Genomic DNA, 19,237 nt, shown 5'->3' with positions numbered 1-19,237 from the left:
ACCAATAAAGGTGGTGTTAGTGACGTCACAAACTGATCTGCTAAAGCAGCCCATTTGAGAGTGCTGTTTGAGCTATGTCAGACATGTCCAAAGTCCGGCGACCGCGAGTAAAAAAAGGAAAGTTGACCGTGAGAGCAGGCGCTTCCAGGACAAGTGGAAATTGGACTATTTTTTCACTGAAATACAAAACAACTGTGTCTGCCTAATTTGCCAAGAGACTGTGTCTGTTTTTAAGGACTACAATGTCAAGAGACAGTACCAGTCGAAACATGCCGACATGCACGACAAGCTAACGGGGAACAAACACAGCGAAAAATTGAAGCAACTGCAAGCTGGTTTAACGTCACAGCAGCGATTTTTCACAAGAGCCCGAGAGTCAAATGAAAATGCCACAAAGGCGAGCTACGAGGTGGCAGCGCTGATTGCTAAGCACTGCAAACCTTTTACCGAGGGTGAATTTATCAAAGACTGCATGATGACAATGGTGGAGAAAATCTGTCCTGAGAAGAAGCAAGAGTTTGCCAATGTTTGCCTGGCTCGTAACACTGTGGCACGGAGAATTGAAGATGTTTCATCGGATATTAAGAGACAGTTGGAGGCCAGAGGAAAGGAGTTTGACTTTTTTTCCTTAGCTTGCGACGAAAGCACGGACGCATCTGACATCGCTCAGCTACTTATTTTTTTGAGAGGAGTGGACAGTGAAATGAACGTGACTAAAGAGCTACTTGACCTCCAGAGCCTTAAAGACCAAACAAGAGCAACAGATTTATTCTTTTCTGTTTGCTCTGCCGTAGATGACATGAAACTCCCGTGGGATAAAGTTTCTGGAATTATCACAGACGGCGCACCTGCCATGTCTGGCGAACGGAGTAGATTATCAACCCGTATCTGTAACAAAGTCGTCGAGCAAGGAGGTAAAGCTGTAAAACTTAATTGCATTATTCACCAGGAAGTTCTATGTGCCAAACATCTCAAATATGATCATGTTATGAAACCGGTAATAAAGGCTATTAATTACATTCGCTCCAAAGCCTTGTGCCACCGTCAGTTTCAACAGTTTCTATTCGACATCCAGGCTGAATATGGAGATGTTGTCTATCACAACGACGTGAGATGGCTCAGTTGGGGGTCTGCACTGCAGCGCTTCTACTCTCTTAGGCGGGAAATTAGAGAGTTCATGGCAAAAAAGGGACAATCAATCCCAGAAATATCTGACCCAGTTTGGCTGGCTGATTTGGGTTTTTTAGTTGACACAACAAAGCACCTGAACATGCTGAACACTAGCCTTCAGGGGCCAAATGCAGTGATTAGCCAACTGTCTTCACACATCAAAGCCTTGGGAACTAAGCTGCAACTTTTCCAAAGGCACCTGTCACAAACGCAGCCCAATACCACACACTTCCCAGAGCTGCAGGGAATCATGACCAGCTTTCCACAGAGCGATATCAACACGCAAACAAGGAGGTATCCAGTAGACATCTCATCTCTGGCTGTGGAGTTCCAACAACGCTTTAAGGATTTTGCAGCTATTGAGAAAGAGATCACGATGTTTTCCTCTCCTTTCTCCATGGACCCTGATAATGCTCCGGACCACCTGCAGCTGGAGCTCATTGAGCTGCAGTGTGACGACAAGTGCCGCAGTCGACACCAACAGCTTTCTCTTGCGGACAGCTCAGTGGCCTAGTAGTAGAGTGTCCGCCCTGAGACTGGAAGGTTGTGGGTTCAAACCCCGGCCGGGTCATACCAAAGACTATAAAAATGGGACACATTGCCTCCCTGCTTGGCACTCAGCATTAAGGGTTGGAATTGGGGGGTTAGATCACCCAATGATTCCCGAGCGCGGCACCGCTGCTGCTCACTGCTCCCCTCTCCCCCAGGGGATGGATCAAAATCACATGGGGATGGGTTAAATGCAGAGGACAAATTTCACCACACCCAGATGTGTGTGTGACGATGATCATTGGGACTTAAACTTTTACCGCCAGCTGGATGAATGCACGTTCCAAGAGATTCGAACATTTGCTAAGAAAATGCTGAGCTTGTTTGGCTCGACGTATTTGTGTGAGAAGACCTTTTCGGTTATGAACTTTAACCAGAGCCACGTTGACGGCACGACTAACTGACTCTCACCTGCGTGACATCTTGCGCATCAAAACCACTACCTTTGAGCCAGACCTGGCCTATGTACTTCAGTCCAAATCTCAGTATCACCCTTCACATTAGTGCAGGCAAGTCATCCGTCTGTCATCTGAGACGACTAAATTCTAAAATCTCAGTGAATACATTTTTTGTGACTATCAAAACCACAGTTATAAATATATATGCACTGAGACTTGTGGTCAATGTTTGCACATCTGAATAAGATTAACTATTTCTCTGTTTTGAATTTAAAAGTTCCAATAATATGACATGTCTACAGTGAACATTTAATTGCCAAAAATATGTCATGTTTCAAATGAACCTAAGACATGTTTAAGCTTCTTAAAATATAAATAAAAAAAGGCAAATATGAAATGAGTGACTTTATGACTTTAATATGAAATTTGTTTGGATTTATTTGTGTTCTATGTGAGGAATGTCAGGCTGAATGGTCGGCCCTCACACATTTTCACCTCACCAAATCTGGCCCTCTTTGCAAAACGTTTGGACACCCCTGAGCTATGTTGATACAAACAGCAAGGGAAACTTTGGTCAAACAAATTTGGGGAATTGGTCAGATGCATAGTTATGAACAAATACCGTAATTTTCGGACTATAAGCCGCACCAGCTAACATTCGGGGATTTTAGTTTTTCTTCTTATATAAGCCGCACCGGACTATAAGCCGCGCGTGCGCACGAGTTATTTACAAAGAAAGACAGTACACAGAAAGCCTTTTTAAAGTTTTAATAATATACTTTAACATGTCTATCTAAACGCTGCCTGTGATGCAGCAGTAGTACCGCAGCAACACGGAAGTGTGCACGCGAGTTCTTTACAAAGAAAAACGGTAAACAGAAAGCCTTTTTAAAGTTTTAATAACATACCTTAACATGTCTTTCCAGACACTGCCTGTGACACGGCAGTAATACCGCAGCAACACAGCACTAATAGGACTGGATTTAAAAAAAACATACCGGTAAAAGTCACTGAGACGCGCGGTAACACAGCAGCAACACGGTAGCACAGCACTAACAGGGCTAGTTAAAAAAACATACCAGTAAAAGTAAAAAAACAGCCAGTAAAAGCCGTCTTCATCTTCCTCCTGTCCACTGAATCCATCGAAGCCTTCCTCCTCAGTGTCCGATTGGAATAGTGTTAGATATCCTTCGCCACACACTTTCTCAGTCTCGCTTTCGTTGTCGCTTTTATGCATTTCTTCTAGCATTTTCCATGATGAGGGTCTGTTGATGCTAATTATATTCATGCACGAAGCACTAAGTTACATTAAACTAGCGAGCTACACGTATAGCTCCATAATGACGGTTTGTGTATAAAAGCTTCCTTTCAGTAATGTTCTGTCTCTTCTGTGTGTGAATTATTCAGCACTATTTGCCTGGCGGAGGGACATGCGATCAACACACCACTTTTCTCCCCAGTGACCGTGTCACATATCCCTCCGCCCAGCAAAGCGGTGCCGCACAACAGCGGTCCACAGCTTTTTTACGAGTTTATAAAAGTGATCAAGTCATCACAAAAATCACGGAAAAAATCCTATATAAGCCCCCCATAATGACGGTTTGTGTATAAAAGCTTCCTTTCAGTAAAGTCCGTCTTGATCTCGTTCTGTTTCTTCTTTGTGTGAATTATACGGCACTATTTGCCTGGCGGATGGACATGCGATCAACACACCACTTTTCTCCCCAGTGACCGTATCACATATCCTCCACCCAGCAAAGCGGTGCCGCACAACAGCGGTCCACAGCCTTTTTACGACTGTATAAAGTGATCAAGTTATCACAAAAATCACGGAAAAAAATCCTTCTTTTGTCCCCCATAATGACGGTTTGTGTATAAAAGCTTCCTTTCAGTAATGTCCGTCTTGATCTCGTTCTGTCTCTTCTTTGTGTGAATTATACGGCACTATTTGCCTGGCGGATGGACATGCGATCAACACACCACTTTTCTCCCCAGTGACCGTGTCACATATCCCTCCGCCCAGCAAAGCAGTGCCGCACAACAGCGGTCCACAGCCTTTTTACGAGTGTATAAAAGTGATCAAGTCATCACAAAAATCATGGAAAAAAAATCACATATAAGCCGCACCGGACTATAAGCCGCAGGGTTCAGAATTTGAGAAAAAAGTCACGGTTTATAGTCCAAAATTTGCGGTACCTAAAAAAAATAAGGAATTTCATTTGAGGGCCCCTTTAAACGCCCTAACCCTTTGCCCATCCTTCCTTTCTTCTCTGTCTTGTCAACCTGTAAAGATTTTCTCCTCTACTTTAGTGTCCAACGTACGTCATTATATGCCTTGTTTGGCCTTTGTCACCTTGATATCTCCGCATCTTCATGTATTCTTGTCTCCAATCCTCAGACCTCTCAGTGTCGTACTTCTTTGCCAACTTCTTTCCTTTTATGGATTCCCGCACTTTAAGGCTCCACCACTCAATGGGTGTTTGTTCCATTTCTTACCACTGAGAGCCTTTCTTACCACTTCTCCACACTTCACCGCACAACACTCCATCTCTTAGCTTCCACCACATGGTTCTCTGATCAGCACGGGCAAAGCTAAGATGGGGGTGGGAACCCAGACCCCCTGAACTATTCCTGGACCCCGTGAGTGCCAGGCCAGATAATTGACTTTTGAGTATTTTCCTATTTTTCAGTGATTTCTCTTCAACATTTCCACACGTCACCATAGGAAACATCAGCATTTTCAAAAGAAATTTGGGGGTTTGTAATTTTTATTTTTAGTTTTGCACCCCCACACACACCCAAAGAAAAATATCCAAGCTCCGCCAGTGCTGCTCTGACACCAACAGAGTAATCTTACACAACACCGTCCAATAAAACTCAATAATCTACAATCAAAATTGAAAATGCTTGTGTGAGTTACCTGAAGGCATATGTTCTCTGGTGCCAGCTAAGTTGTCCTCGAATGCTGTAGGCAATTGTCGTCACAAATTCCCCCCCTAGGCCTAGTTCAGAGCACAACTTCAGTGCAAAGGACTCAGGGGAGTTTTCATGTTCTGACATGTCCCATTCAAACTGGTCCACAAGTGAGATGTTTCCCACATGGATGTTGAGCTGGATTAAAAGAAGAGAAAACAAACAAACAAACAAACAAACAAACAAACAAACAAACACACACACACACACAAAGCTCTTAATAAAAAATGTATGACAAACAACAATCAGCTAAAGTTCTTTTTGAAAGAAGATAACCAGTCAAGATAGAGAGTATTCCCTGAAATGTATTCAGATGGCCATCCCACAACCTTAACCACTTGTAAACAAAATGTAAAAACTCGAGTGCATCGCAAAAAATCCAAGTTTAAGAGATATATTTTAATAAAAACAAAATGTAAAAAGACTGAAATGATTCATACCATGATCACAGAAAATTCTGCACAAACGAAAAAAGCTACTAATTGTGCCACATTTGGTTTACAATACTATGATTGATTTCGTGTTGTTCCTTACAGGTATATATTGTGTTTTGAACTTTCACACGAACAGTTTGGGTTATTTGATTGAAATCATGATTTAAATAATACAGCTGAAGCTCGATTTTATGTACTTCAATTCTACATGACTTTCTGTCTAACGCGGTTTGGTCATGGACCACAATTTTTTTGCTTGTAAATACATTGAATTGAACATAGAACTTTGCACACACTTCACGCTTGGCAAAATACCATAATTTCACAACCATAGGGCGCACATAAACGCTTTACTTTTCTCAAAACACGAAGGTGCGCCTTTTGTGAGGACCAAAATCAAAAATCTGTAAAGTTGTTTTGTGTGACTTCCGTAATATACAGGTGTAGACGTAGATCGGGACAACAAAAAAACAATCAGAAGACTAGACGTAACACGTAGAGGAGTACGTATCTTCGCCGCCATTGCTTTGTGTGGCTTCCGCCACGTAGATCGGGAGAAAAACAACAATCACAGGACAAGACGTGTCATGTAAAGAAGTACGTACCTTCGCCGCCATTGTTTTGTGTGGCTTCCGCCACACAGAGACATAATATACAGGCACTCGATGAACCAATCAGCGGACATTACGTTTTACGTCGATCGGGGGCGGTAAACCAGTCAGACGACTGGATGTAACACGTAGAGGAGTACGTACCTCCGCCGCCATTGGCTTCTGCTACACAGAGACGTGATATACAGGCACCCATTTGCTTGCGTTTACGTTTGCTTACGAGGCACAATCAGAGGACTTAGAGGAATACGTAGAAGAATACATACCTCCGCATAGACAGAGACATGCTTACGAGGCACAATTCCTGGAAAGCCGGGCCCATTGCCAAAGAGCAACGTGACAACGACGACACAATGACGAGGGAAATTGGCATGTCAGATGGCGAACTTGCCCAACGTTAATTTGGATACAGAAGATGAGGACTTGGACGGATTTGCGTGTGAATATCAATTAACAATAATGGGAGTACAGTAGAATACATGGTTAAACAGCAGAATAAAGTACAACCGAACTTACTTTCTTGCTCTTGTGACGTTTTTTTCTTGGTTTACCGTAAATCAAGGCATGCATGCGCCCTATGATACGGTGCGGTGCGCCCTATGTGTGTGTTAAATACAGTAATGGCACACATAACTGCGCCTTTTAGTACGGTGTGCCCTTTGGTCGTGAAAATACGGTAATCAATCTTAGTTTATTGTGCGGTTCAAAACAAAAATGTTTTTAAAAAGGGTTTAGTACCACTTCCTATTAACATTTCACCAAGATTTGCAATACGAGCAGATAGAGGCATATGTAACACCCCAAGACTGAAACAGGAGTTAAAACCAACAGCTAATGCAGAAGCAAAGTTATTTCATTTCCATAACCCTAATTCACAAGAGTATCTAAAGGGCTTCATGGACCCACATTTTATAGTGAGTGGAAGCATCCCACGATTCAAGCTCTTAACTACGTAGGTAAGGAAAAACTCATAACCCCAATACAGAAAAAGAAGAAACTTTGAGAAGAGACTACTGATGTCAAAACATGTGTGAAAACTCATTACACAATGCACTAGGCTTGGGGGAAAAAAATCCAATGTTAGAAGTTTGATGTGCCATTTTTGAAAAAAAAAAAAAATTCTAATGAGCAGATACCCGAATATGCTCGTGCCCAAATGTGCCAGTACCCCAAAGTTGCCTGCACTGTGACAGCCCTTTATATACTCACAGGTTTAATTACATTTAAATTCAATCGACTAATTTCAGCAAGAAAATAAATAGGGCCTTCTAAATCTTGATCCTTAGTGTATCTTTTATTAAATGCATGCCAGAGACGGTTATTGATTACATGGTCGATAATAATCGATATGACTCTTTTCAGTCTGGTTTTAGAGCCAATCATTCTACAGAGACAGCACTTGCTAAAGTGACTAATGATCTCCTCATAGCTATGGATTCAAATACGTCGTCTGTATTGTTACTACTTGATCTTAGTGCTGCCTTTGACACTGTAGACTTCGATATTTTATTAGGGCGTCTTAAAAGTTGTGTTGGTATCTCAGGGTCAGCACTAAGCTGGTTCAATTCCTATCTATCAGGCAGGACGCACCGAGTGGTCCATGGTAATACGTCCTCTGAGCTTTATAATGTTACTTGTGGTGTCCCACAGGGATCGGTACTCGGACCGATTTTATTTAATATTTATATGATTCCGCTTGGGGGCATAATACGTAAATATAATATTAGTTTTCAATGCTACGCGGATGACACCCAATTATATATGCCGTTATCGATGACAGATCCACAGGACTGCTGTAATCTCGAGGCGTGCCTTGCGGAGATTAAACAATGGATGTCTCTCAACTTCCTTCGTCTTAACCCGGATAAAACTGAGATGTTGATAATTGGTCCTACTCGTTATCAACATTTATTTAAGGAAACCACTATAACTATAGATAACCGTACTATCACTCAGAGTGATACGGTAACTAATCTCGGGGTAATATTTGACCAAACGCTCTCCTTTCAAAAACACATTAAGAATATAACCAGGATTGCGTTTTTTCACCTTCGTAATATTGTTAAGATTCGTCCTATCCTCTCGACTGGGGATGCGGAAACTATTATACATGCGTTCGTCACGTCGCGCCTGGACTACTGTAATGTATTATTCTCTGGTCTTCCTAAATCCAGTATTAAAAGTCTACAGTTAGTGCAAAATGCCACTGCGAGGCTGCTCTCACGGTCAAGAAAATTTGATCACATTACCCCAATATTAGCCGAATTACATTGGCTCCCGGTCCATTTAAGATGTGACTTCAAGGTTCTTCTACTAACCTATAAAGCACTGCATGGCTTAGCGCCTTCATATCTCGTCGACCTAGTCGTTCCTTATGTTCCGTCTCGTAACCTTCGTTCGCAAAACGCTAGTCTTTTAGTTATACCGAGGGCCAAGAAAATGTCTGCAGGGTCTAGAGCATTCTCTATTCGGGCTCCAGAGCTTTGGAATGCCCTACCAATGGATATTAGAACTACTACCTCAGTAGAAACATTTAAGACACGTTTAAAGACACATTTCTATGAGATGGCCTTTAACTAACTTGTGATGGCCGATTTGGCCGGAGTTTGTTCTGTTCTCTCTGCCCACCTCCTCCCCGGCTGGGGAGGGGGTTAGGTGGCTCAAAAGCGGATAGCGGCTGGCTGGATTCTCGGGGACCAGTTCGGGATGGGGGAGCTGCGGCTCGGCCCCCTTGAGGACACTGCCAGGACAATCGAGGACACCTCCGACATCCATTTTTTTTTCATTGATTTTCATATTATGTATTACTTGTGTACTCTCTGCATCCATTATAACCTGGTGATCCTGAAAGGGGGATCCTTCCATCTGTGGTCCCTTCTCAAGGTTTCTCATTTTCCCCTGGTAGGGGTTTTTTGAGTTTTTCCTTGCCCTTTTGGGAGCTTATGATCAGGGGATGCTTTGAGAATAATTGTCAATTTTGGCTATGTGAAGCCCTTTGAGACTGTTTGTGATTTAGGGCTATACAAATAAACTTGACTTGACTTCATAAGGGTGTATTCAGACCAGAAAAGTCCTTTAGTCCGCTTGTTTGGTCCGGACCAAAAGCTAACTTAATTGTTTTTGTTTAGTGCAGTTCCTATTCAAACTGTACATTTTGCAAGCGAAGTATATTTTGTAAACACACCCACGCTTGTAACGATCTGTGCTCCCATTGGACAGCAGTGACCAGGGCAGCACACAGAGCACAGACCCAGAAATGGAGGAAAACATGCGAGTCCTACGCGCTGCATTCCTGCTCTGCATATTTGTGCTGTTGGGTTGGATCTACGCTGTTTGTATTCACACCTGAAGCGAATCACATCAGAGTTAGTCTCGGTCCGTTTCTTTAATCCGCACCAGGATTCGTTTGCATGTATTCACACCCGCACAAAGCGTTACAATCAAACCCTGGTCCGTTTAAAGTGGACCAAACAGTCAGGTCTGAATACACCCCGAGACTACTGGGAACAATTTAAAAATTGTTGAAACTTTACTTTGTATCAGAACCCACCTTGATGATGACCCTTTGGTCTGCCTGCTCCTCTAAAATGCTGTCAGTGGGGTATGACTCGATCTGCTGACGTATGGCTGAGGTGATGGCAGGGACAAAAGTCAGAGGATTCAGATCCAAGTCATCACACAGAATTTCTGCAAACATTTCTGGGGTCATCAGTTTTTCTGTTGAGGAATGGAGTCAAAGTTAAGAAGAAATAAAATAACACATTCCTTGCAATTAACGTTACCATTCATGTTCCATGTGAAAGCATCTCTGAGTTTTTGCCCATCTATCTCCATGTCAAGGCGAATGGGAACCAGCACTTCTATTTGGGCAGCATTCTCATGAATCACAGCAGGATCATGATCATCAAAACTACGGAGAGATAGGATTGGTCTTTTCATTTACATGCATACAGTACAACAAATGCAGAGCAGGGGACATAAAAACAAACCAACGCTTAAAAATTCATTTCTAGTACCAAATAGTTGATCAGTGTCTTCAACAAACAAACCACCGAGACAAAGAAAAACTCAAAACCAAGTGCCGATCAGACTAACTTGTACTCTCCCATGGATGTAGGGCTGCTGCAAACATTTATTTTGCTAATTGACTAATCACCAACAGTACCGAAATTAGTCGACTAATCAGATAAAATTTTGGTATGTATTGCACCAGCAAGGAGTTACTCGTATATGACCATCAATAGCTTACAGCTTGACTTCTTTAATGTGTGCACACATTAATAAGACAATTAAGATGATACACTGAAACCTCAACTTACGTACAGTACTTGATTTGTTCAATGATTGCGTTCCTTGGTAGAGAATTTGGCAGAAGCAAATTTTCCCACAAGAATGAATACAAAATGTAAGATTAATGTTTAACTGCTTTACCTTAAAAGATGTGAAAACTTGCTATAAGAGTATAGGAGCTTGAGAGGGGTGGGGTGGGGTAGGAAATCATGTACCATACTTAATTCTACATTCGCTACACTTTCTTCTGACTACCCTCACCACTTTTTGCACTTGCTTGCTTAGAAGACACGATTGACTACAAAAACTCCGGACCAACTACAGATGAACTTGTCAATTTGCTAACAGCGCGGAGACAAGCACAGGAAGTGGCTGAGCAAAGGGTAGAGACACGCACACACGTCACCTGACACGCTCTGACAGAATTATTTTTTTTTTTTCAAAGTCAAAGTCTCCTTTATTGTCAATAGCTCCGCATGTCAAGACACACAAAGCGATCGAAATTACGTTTCTCACTATCCCAGGGTAACAAGACAGAGTTCACAACGCACATACAAGTAAACAACACAGGAAAAATAAAACAAGAAGATGAACAATAAGAGTGATAGCACGCTAGCCGCTCCCGATCCACAGCAGAGTCCGGAAAGATGACAGTCAACCAGGCCACTGTGAACACGAGCACACAGCAGGCACGCACTGTCCGGTTCGTGGATCTTATCAGGCGAACGCAACCCATCTTGTCGTCCCGCGAACGAACGTACGCCAGTAGAATGGAAGGCACGGCTGGGCGAGGTGGGGTGGCCGCAAGCCTGGCCCGATGTCTCCGCGCTGGCCCCTCTCCCGCTGCCTCGCAGACCCGCTGCCGACGCATCCCAACAATGCTCCAGGACGGAGCAGTCCGAGCTCACGACGCAGTCCAACCGGGGGAGGAAGAGCAGGCCAGTCCGGCGTCGCTCCATGACGAAGCAGTCCGAGCGCCCTTAATCTCTCCGCACCAAAGTCCAGAACGCCATAAAACCCACTTCCGCCGATGTTGAGCAGAACATGCCCGCCGCACTAGTAGCACGACGTATCACACGAGACGAACATACACAAAACTGCCGGACAAACACTCAGTAAACACTCGCAAAACACCGAACGGGACAGAGAGTGGCCGCTGCGTGTGCACGCGCCGCCATCTTGCTCACGGGTTCAGACGTCAAATGTGGTTTGTAAGTGGAGGTGAAAAAATCTAAAGGCACCAGTTCGTATCTCAAAATGTTTGTAAGTACAGGCGTTCGCAAGTAGAGGTTTCACAGTAGTACAATAGCACCCCGAAGTCGACCGACTCAGTACTCGTCATATTCGGATTTTGATGCAAAATGTCGGCAAAACATTTTTACTCTGATGTCGAGCAAAGCTTTGGAATCCGATATTATTTGGCGTTGTTACTTAGCGGATTTTAAAATGCAGCCACATGGGGACACAAGCCAGGGTCTTCCCTGTGCCGGTCCCAAGCCCGGGTAAATACAGAGGGTTGTGTCAGGAAGGGCATCCGGCGTAAAAATTCTCATAGCGATCACTGAGGGGAAAAGCCGAAAGTAAAAGAAGATTTAGCAGATTTTAAGCCGTTGTGACACCCAACTGCGGTCATGTGCAATGCGTTTCCGGAAAGCTGCACCCGCAAGACCACAAGATCACGGGGGTTCACGCTGAAGAACTGAGTTTATGCAATAACAACCGTTTAAAAAGAGAGCTACTGTATTTGTAAACAACAGCCATCCTTTTGTTCACAATGATTCGCTTTTGGGAAATTAATTCCATGACGTTGACTCTTCTAACATTGGTAAGTATGTTTTGTGTTTAAAATGTTTTATTTTGTTTTGTTTAATTTATTTCAAGCTCATTATGGGTCTTTTAAATGTCCGACTCGTCTGAAGTGCCATGTACAGTCTATTTTTGTTGTTTTTTGTGGTTTTATGTTTTTGTTTTAGACAAAATTAGACCAATTACATTAACTCGACGGCTTCGCTTCTAAACGCTCCTTCTGGAACAAATTAGTGTCGACTTCTAGGGTTTGTAGGAATTTACATGTAGGGAATTTACATTTACCCCTTCATTTACATTTACCCCTCCGTGAGTCGTCACCTTATCGCGGTGGAGGGGTTTGCGCGCCCCAATGATCCTAGGAGACATGTTGTCTGGGGCTTTATGCCACTGGTAGGGTCACCCATGGCAAAAAGGTCCTAGGTGAGGGGCCAGACAAAGCACGGCACACAAAAGCCCCTTATGAAGAAAAACATAAATGGACTTCGTTTTTCCTCGCCCGGACGTGGGTCACCGGGTCCCCCCTCTGGAGCCAGGCCTGGAGGAGGGGCTCAAAGGTGAGCGTCTGGTGGCCGGGCCTTCGCCCATGGGGCCCAGCCGGGCACAGCCCGAAAAGGAAACATGGGTCCCCCTTCCCACGGGCTCACCACCTGTGGGAGGGGCCAAAGGGGTCGGGTGCAGTGTAAGCTGAGTGGCGGCCAAAGGCAGAGCTTTGGCGGTCCGATCCACGGCTGCAGAAGGTGGCTCTTGGGACATGAAATGTCACCTCTCTGACTGGAAAGCAGCCCGAGCTGGTGTGCGAGGCAGAAAAGCTCCGACTAGACATAGTCGGACTTGCCTCCACACACAGTTTGGGTTCTGGTACAAGCCCTTTCGAGAGGGGCTGGACTCTCTTCCACTCTGGAGTTGCCCACGGTGAGAGGCGTCGAGCAGGTGTGGGTACACTTGTTGCCCCCCAGCTGGGCGCCTGCACATTGGGGTTCACCCTGGTGAATGAGAGGGTAGCCTCCCCTCGCCTTCAGATGGGGGTGACAGGTCCTGACTGTTGTTTGTGTCTATGCACCAAACAGCAGCTCAGAGTACCCATCCTTTTTGGAGTCCTTGGAAGAAGTGCTGGAGAGCGCTCCTTCTGGGGACTCCATCGTTCTACTGGGTGACTTCAATGCTCACGTGGGCAATGGCAGTGAGACCTGGAAGGCGCGATTGGGAGGAACGGCCCCCCCGATCTGAACCCGAGCGGTGCTCTATTATTAGACTTCTGTGCTCAACACGGATTGTCAATAATGAACACCATGTTCAAACATAAGGGTGTCCATGTGTGCACTTGGCACCAGGACACCCTAGGCCGCAGTTCGGTGATTGACTTTGTAGTTGTGTCATCGGATTTGCGGCCGCATGTTTTGGACACTTGGGTGAAGAGAGGGGCGGAGCTGTCAACTGATCACCACCTGGTGGTAGGTTGGCTCCGATGGTGGGGGAAGATGCCGGTCCGACCTGGCAGGCCCAAACGTATTGTGAGGGTCTGCTGGGAACGTCTGGCAGAATCCCTTGTCAGGAAGAGCTTCAACTCCCACCTCCGGCAGAGCTTTTCCCACATTCCGTGCATGTTCCGTGCATCCATTGTTGAGGCAGCCGGCCGGAGCTGTGGCCGTAAGGTTGTTGGTGCCTGTCGTGGCGGCAATCCCCGAACCCGCTGGTGGACACCGGTGGTAAGGGATGCCGTCAAGCTGACCAGCTCAGTGGCCTAGTAGTAGAGTGTCCGCCCTGAGACTGGAAGGTTGTGGGTTCAAACCCCGGCCGGGTCATACCAAAGACTATAAAAATGGGACCCATTGCCTCCCTGCTTGGCACTCAGCATTAAGGGTTGGAATTGGGGGGTTAGATCACCAAATGATTCCCGAGCGCGGCACCGCTGCTGCTCACTGCTCCCCTCTCCCCCAGGGGATGGATTAAAATCACATGGGGATGGGTTAAATGCAAATTTCACCACACCCAGATGTGTGTGTGACGATGATCATTGGGACTTTGACTTTGGGACTTTGAAGAAGGAGTCCTATCGGGCCATTTTGGCCTGCGGGACTCCGGAGACAGCTGACAGGTAAAGGATGGCCAAGCGGAGCGCGGCTTCGGCAGTTGCTGAGGCAAAAACCCGGCGTGGGAGGAGTTTGGCGAGACCATGGAGAATGACATTCAGACGGCTTCGAGGGCATTCTTGTCCACCATTCGGCGTCTCAGGAGGGGGAAGCAGTGCACCGTCAACACTGTTTACAATGGAGATGGCGTGCTGCTGACCTCGACTCGGGACGTCGTGAGTCAGTGGGGAGAGTACTTTGAAGACCTCCTCAATTCCACCGACACGCCTTCCATTGTGGAAGCAGGGCCTGGAGACTCTGAGGTGGACTCTCCAATCTCTGGGGTCGAAGTCACTGAGGTAGTTAAAAAAACTCCTCAGGGGCAAGGCCCCGGGGGTGGATGTGATCCGCCCAGAATTTTTAAAGGCTCTGGATGTTGTGGGGCTGAGATCCTGCCCCAAGTGGCGGAGTTCAAGTATCTTGGGGTCTTGGAGCGCGAGATCGACAGGCGGATTGGTGCAGCGTCGGCAGTAATGCGGACTTTGTACCGGTCCGTCGTACCCTCACCTATGGTCACGAGCTATGGGTCCTGACCGAAAGAACGAGATCCCGGATACAAGCGGCCGAAATGAGTCCCTCTGCAGGGTGTCCGGGCTCTCCCTTAGAGATAAGGTGAGAAGCTCGGTCATCCGGGAGGGACTCGGAGTAGAGCCGCTGCTCCTACACGTTGGGAGGAGCCAGATGAGGTGGCTCGGGCATCTCATCAGGATGCCTACTGGACGCCTTCCTGGGGAGGTGTTCCGGGCATGTCCCACCGGTAGGAGACCTCGCGGACGACCCCGGACGCGGTGGAGAGACTTTGTCTCTCGACTGGCCTGGGAACGCCTTGGGATCCCCCGGGATGAGCTGGATGAAGTGGCTGGAGAGAGGGAAGTCTGGGAGTCCCTCCTAAAGCTGCTGACCCCGCGACCCGACCCCGGATAAGCGGAAGAGGATGGATGGATGGAATTGACATTTACCCTTACCATAAGTTTACTGTGGTGCTGTTTGCATTATTACTTTTCATTTTCATTTACTGAGAAGGACAAGGGATGTTAGCGTTCACCTCAGGTGCATGTTGCGGCTCTGAGTCACGAGTCACGAGGAGATGCAGGTTTTGTCCTATAACAGGCGTTTTTATTTTTTTTCAAGCCCACCCAACATACAGAGCCGTCTCCTCTACATCCACGTCACAATTTCTTCCCCCACACGTACATACATCCGCGGTGACTTTCATGGCAGTAGGAGAAATCAACAATAACAAAAATACACCATGCCTAGTAAAGAAATGGCCAGGACAATCACAATGATGATTATTGTAAACCCACAGAAAGCCCATAAATGAATAGAAACAACATCAATGAAACATCTGTGAGCCAGTTGAGACTCTCACACCCTCCCCCACTTGAAAGATGTCATCTTGACTTAACACTCACATCACGGTAAAGAATTTTCCACATACCCCGACAACTATACACTGCAATTGTGTGTAATCTTGAAAAGTTCAGTGTAAGCATTCAACAGCTCAACATTTGCAATAACCAATAACAAAAAAATAGGCTTGCATACATATGTGGCATTTGTCTATGCTCACATTACAGCAATGTTTTCCCAGGTCTTACAATCTCAAAGTTGGCAGTATTTGCCACCTTATTTCAATAAACATAAATACATAGGTTGGTCATTTGACCTAAAAATGCAAAGAGGTCAAATAAACAATTCAAGCATTCTTAACCAAGGTTGCCAAAAACCTCTAACACCAAAAGATTTAGCTGCTCTCTCCTCTCTGTGAAAGTCGGTTGACCCAGAGTATTGTAAGTCAAAATGTGTGGCTTCCGCCTCTCTGTCTTCGGGTATGAACTCCCCTGCTCTGTTGCTCTTGCGTCTTTGGAATCTGACCCATCAGCTATATCTTCTGCATCTGCAATGTACCCAACTTCCCTAACAGATGGAAAAGGGACTAGATCGACGCGTTTCATCAGCTTGCTCGGAACTCTCTTGATCTGTCGGACAAATTCTGCTGTAGTGGGGTCCAGCGAAGGTGAGCCGTGTGGCTTGCAGACAGACCATGTGACAGCATCCGATAAGTACTCATCAGGATCCACTGTCTTTTACCTCTACCGGCTTACTTAACCGCATTCCTTGAGGCAATGTTGTAAGCCTCAATCATCCTGCTTCTCCATTTGCCAACATAGCCCTGGTAGGAGCCTGGGCTTTCTTCCTGCTCAATGCCAAATAGGTCAACAGGAAGCCTTGGTAATCTACCGAAAAGTAAGAAGAATGGCGAATAACCCGTGGCCTCGTTAGCAGTACAATTGTACGCATTTGGGAAAGTGTATTTTCCAGTCCAATTTTTGTTCTTTGGTGAGTGTTCTCAGCATAAAGAGGAGACTCCTATTGAATCATTCTGTTAGTCCATTCCCATGAGGATGATATGGAGTTCTGTGAGATCTCTTTACACCAGACAACTCCTTCAGGTGACTTAAAAGCTTGCTTTCACACTGTCTCCCTAAATCCAAAGCCAAATCCAAAGCTAAATCTAAGCAAAAGTCATTAAACAGTCTTTCTGCCACAGAATTTGCTGATTTGTTGGTCATTGCATATGCCTGGGCAAAGCCTCTATAATGGTCCATGACCACTAGACTATACTCTCAACCACCTATACATTGTTCCAGATGGAGAAAGTCACCTGATACTAGCTGATAGGGGTGAGTGGTTACTATATTCTACATTGATGCAAAAGTTTGTCTGTTTGGTCTTCTTTTCTTTAGACAATCGCATACATTCATGACAAAGTGTTCAATGTCTCTTTGCATTTTTGGCCAATAAAAACAGTCCCTTACCAATGTTTTTGTTTTCTCTGAGGCTAAGTGGCCAATTTGTTTGTGCAGTTCATCCAATACAAGGGGGTGATATATCGAAGGGAGAAGCAATTGATTTTTGTTTGCAGTTACCCTGAACAATGTCCCGTCCCTCTTGAGCTTGTCCCACTCCCTGGCCAATGCCTTTACCTCTGCACAATCTGTTTTCAGCTCATATGCTAAAGGTCTCCTTTTTTCTTTGCATGTGACTATATATTTTACCTATCAAGGTACAAATGGATAATTTAAGTCTGGGTAACTTAGGATAGGAGGACTGGACTGTTTGTCAAAAAGATAACACAAAGCCTGATGGTGAGTGTCTATGTAATGAGCAGATACCCGAATATGCTCGTGCCCAAATGTGCCAGTACCCCAAAGTTGCCTGCACTGTGACAGCCCTTTATATACTCACAGGTTTAATTACATTTAAATTCAATCGACTAATTTCAGCAAGAAAATAAATAGGGCCTTCTAAATCTTGATCCTTAGTGTATCTTTTATTAAATGCATGCCAGAGACGGTTATAAGGGTGTATTCAGACCAGAAAAGTCCTTTAGTCCGCTTGTTTGGTCCGGACCAAAAGCTAACTTAATTGTTTTTGTTTAGTGCAGTTCCTATTCAAACTGTACATTTTGCAAGCGAAGTATATTTTGTAAACACACCCACGCTTGTAACGATCTGTGCTCCCATTGGACAGCAGTGACCAGGGCAGCACACAGAGCACAGACCCAGAAATGGAGGAAAACATGCGAGTCCTACGCGCTGCATTCCTGCTCTGCATATTTGTGCTGTTGGGTTGGATCTACGCTGTTTGTATTCACACCTGAAGCGAATCACATCAGAGTTAGTCTCGGTCCGTTTCTTTAATCCGCACCAGGATTCGTTTGCATGTATTCACACCCGCACAAAGCGTTACAATCGAACCCTGGTCCCTTTAAAGTGGACCAAACAGTCAGGTCTGAATACACCGTCTGGGTAACTTAGGATAGGAGGACTGGACTGTTTGTCAAAAAGATAACACAAAGCCTGATGGTGAGTGTCTATGTACCGTATTTTTCGGATTAAAAGTCGCACTGGAGTTTAAGTCGCATTTAGGGGAAAATTTATTTGACAAAATCCAACACCAAGAACAGACATGAACCAGCAACAACAGGCTAATGATACGGTATGCTAATGTGACATAAACACAAACGAGGAACTGAGAACGGGCCTGATGTAACATTAACAGTTATTCAAATAACTATAACATAAATAACACGCTTATCAAACCATCTGTGTCACTCCAAATCATTAAATCATCGAATTTGTCGTCCTTTCTGTAAACAACGCTGCGTGTGCGGCGCGGCGCTGACGTCGTACTCGTCGTCAGCTGCAGTTCATATTATTCCACAGGCCCATATAGCAATATATAAACTATATATCAAATAACAATAATATAAACAACAATTTTATCGAACCATCCGTGTCACTTTAAATCTTTAAATCCATCGGAATCTTCGTCTTGTGTCACTTAAAAAAAAAAAAACAGGTGTTGACGCCGGAAGAATCAACGTGTGCCGCTGACGTCAGACTAGATATATCAAATAAATGTAATATAAAGAACAATTTTAATGAACCATCCGTGACACTCTAAATCATTAAATCCATCGGAATATTCATCCTGTGTCAATAGAAAAAAAAAACACACACAGCTGTTGACGCCGGAACTACGTGCGCCGCTGACGTCAGACTAGATATATTAAATAAATGTAATATAAACAACAATTTTAATGAACCGTCGGTGTCACTCCAAATCATTAAATCCATCAGAAGATTCATCCTCTGTCAAAAAAAACAGCTGTTGATTCCGGACCTACGTGCGCCGCAATTATTCCACAGATCTAGGTATATAACTATATTGTAGCGTTACCAAAGTACCAGGCAAGACGTGGGTTTGGTAACCGGCTCTTTATTTCACAAAACAAGAACTCAACATATGAGCCAACACACGCAAGCGCTCTGGATCGCTCTTCCAGTTCTCCCAAAAACCCTGCT

The 19,237-nt window shown here is 44.9% G+C and overlaps 1 protein-coding gene across 1 annotated transcript in view; it reads right to left on the bottom strand.

Moving 5' to 3' along the window:
- LOC125979888 (SWI/SNF-related matrix-associated actin-dependent regulator of chromatin subfamily B member 1) overlaps window positions 1-19,237 on the bottom strand; it is a 68,238-nt gene that overhangs the window by 14,215 nt on the left and 34,786 nt on the right. Inside the window, exons 5-7 of the mRNA XM_049738728.1 lie at window positions 9,918-10,045; window positions 9,686-9,852; window positions 5,038-5,228 (exon numbers count right to left, since the gene is read on the bottom strand). Of these exons, the coding sequence (XP_049594685.1) occupies window positions 5,038-5,228; window positions 9,686-9,852; window positions 9,918-10,045 (486 nt within the window). The remainder of the gene's footprint in view (window positions 1-5,037; window positions 5,229-9,685; window positions 9,853-9,917; window positions 10,046-19,237) is intronic.

This window comes from Syngnathus scovelli, chromosome 13, assembly GCF_024217435.2.
Source record: "Syngnathus scovelli strain Florida chromosome 13, RoL_Ssco_1.2, whole genome shotgun sequence".
NCBI classification, from domain to species: domain Eukaryota; kingdom Metazoa; phylum Chordata; class Actinopteri; order Syngnathiformes; family Syngnathidae; genus Syngnathus; species Syngnathus scovelli.
This window is presented reverse-complemented; position numbering and strand designations above follow the sequence as displayed.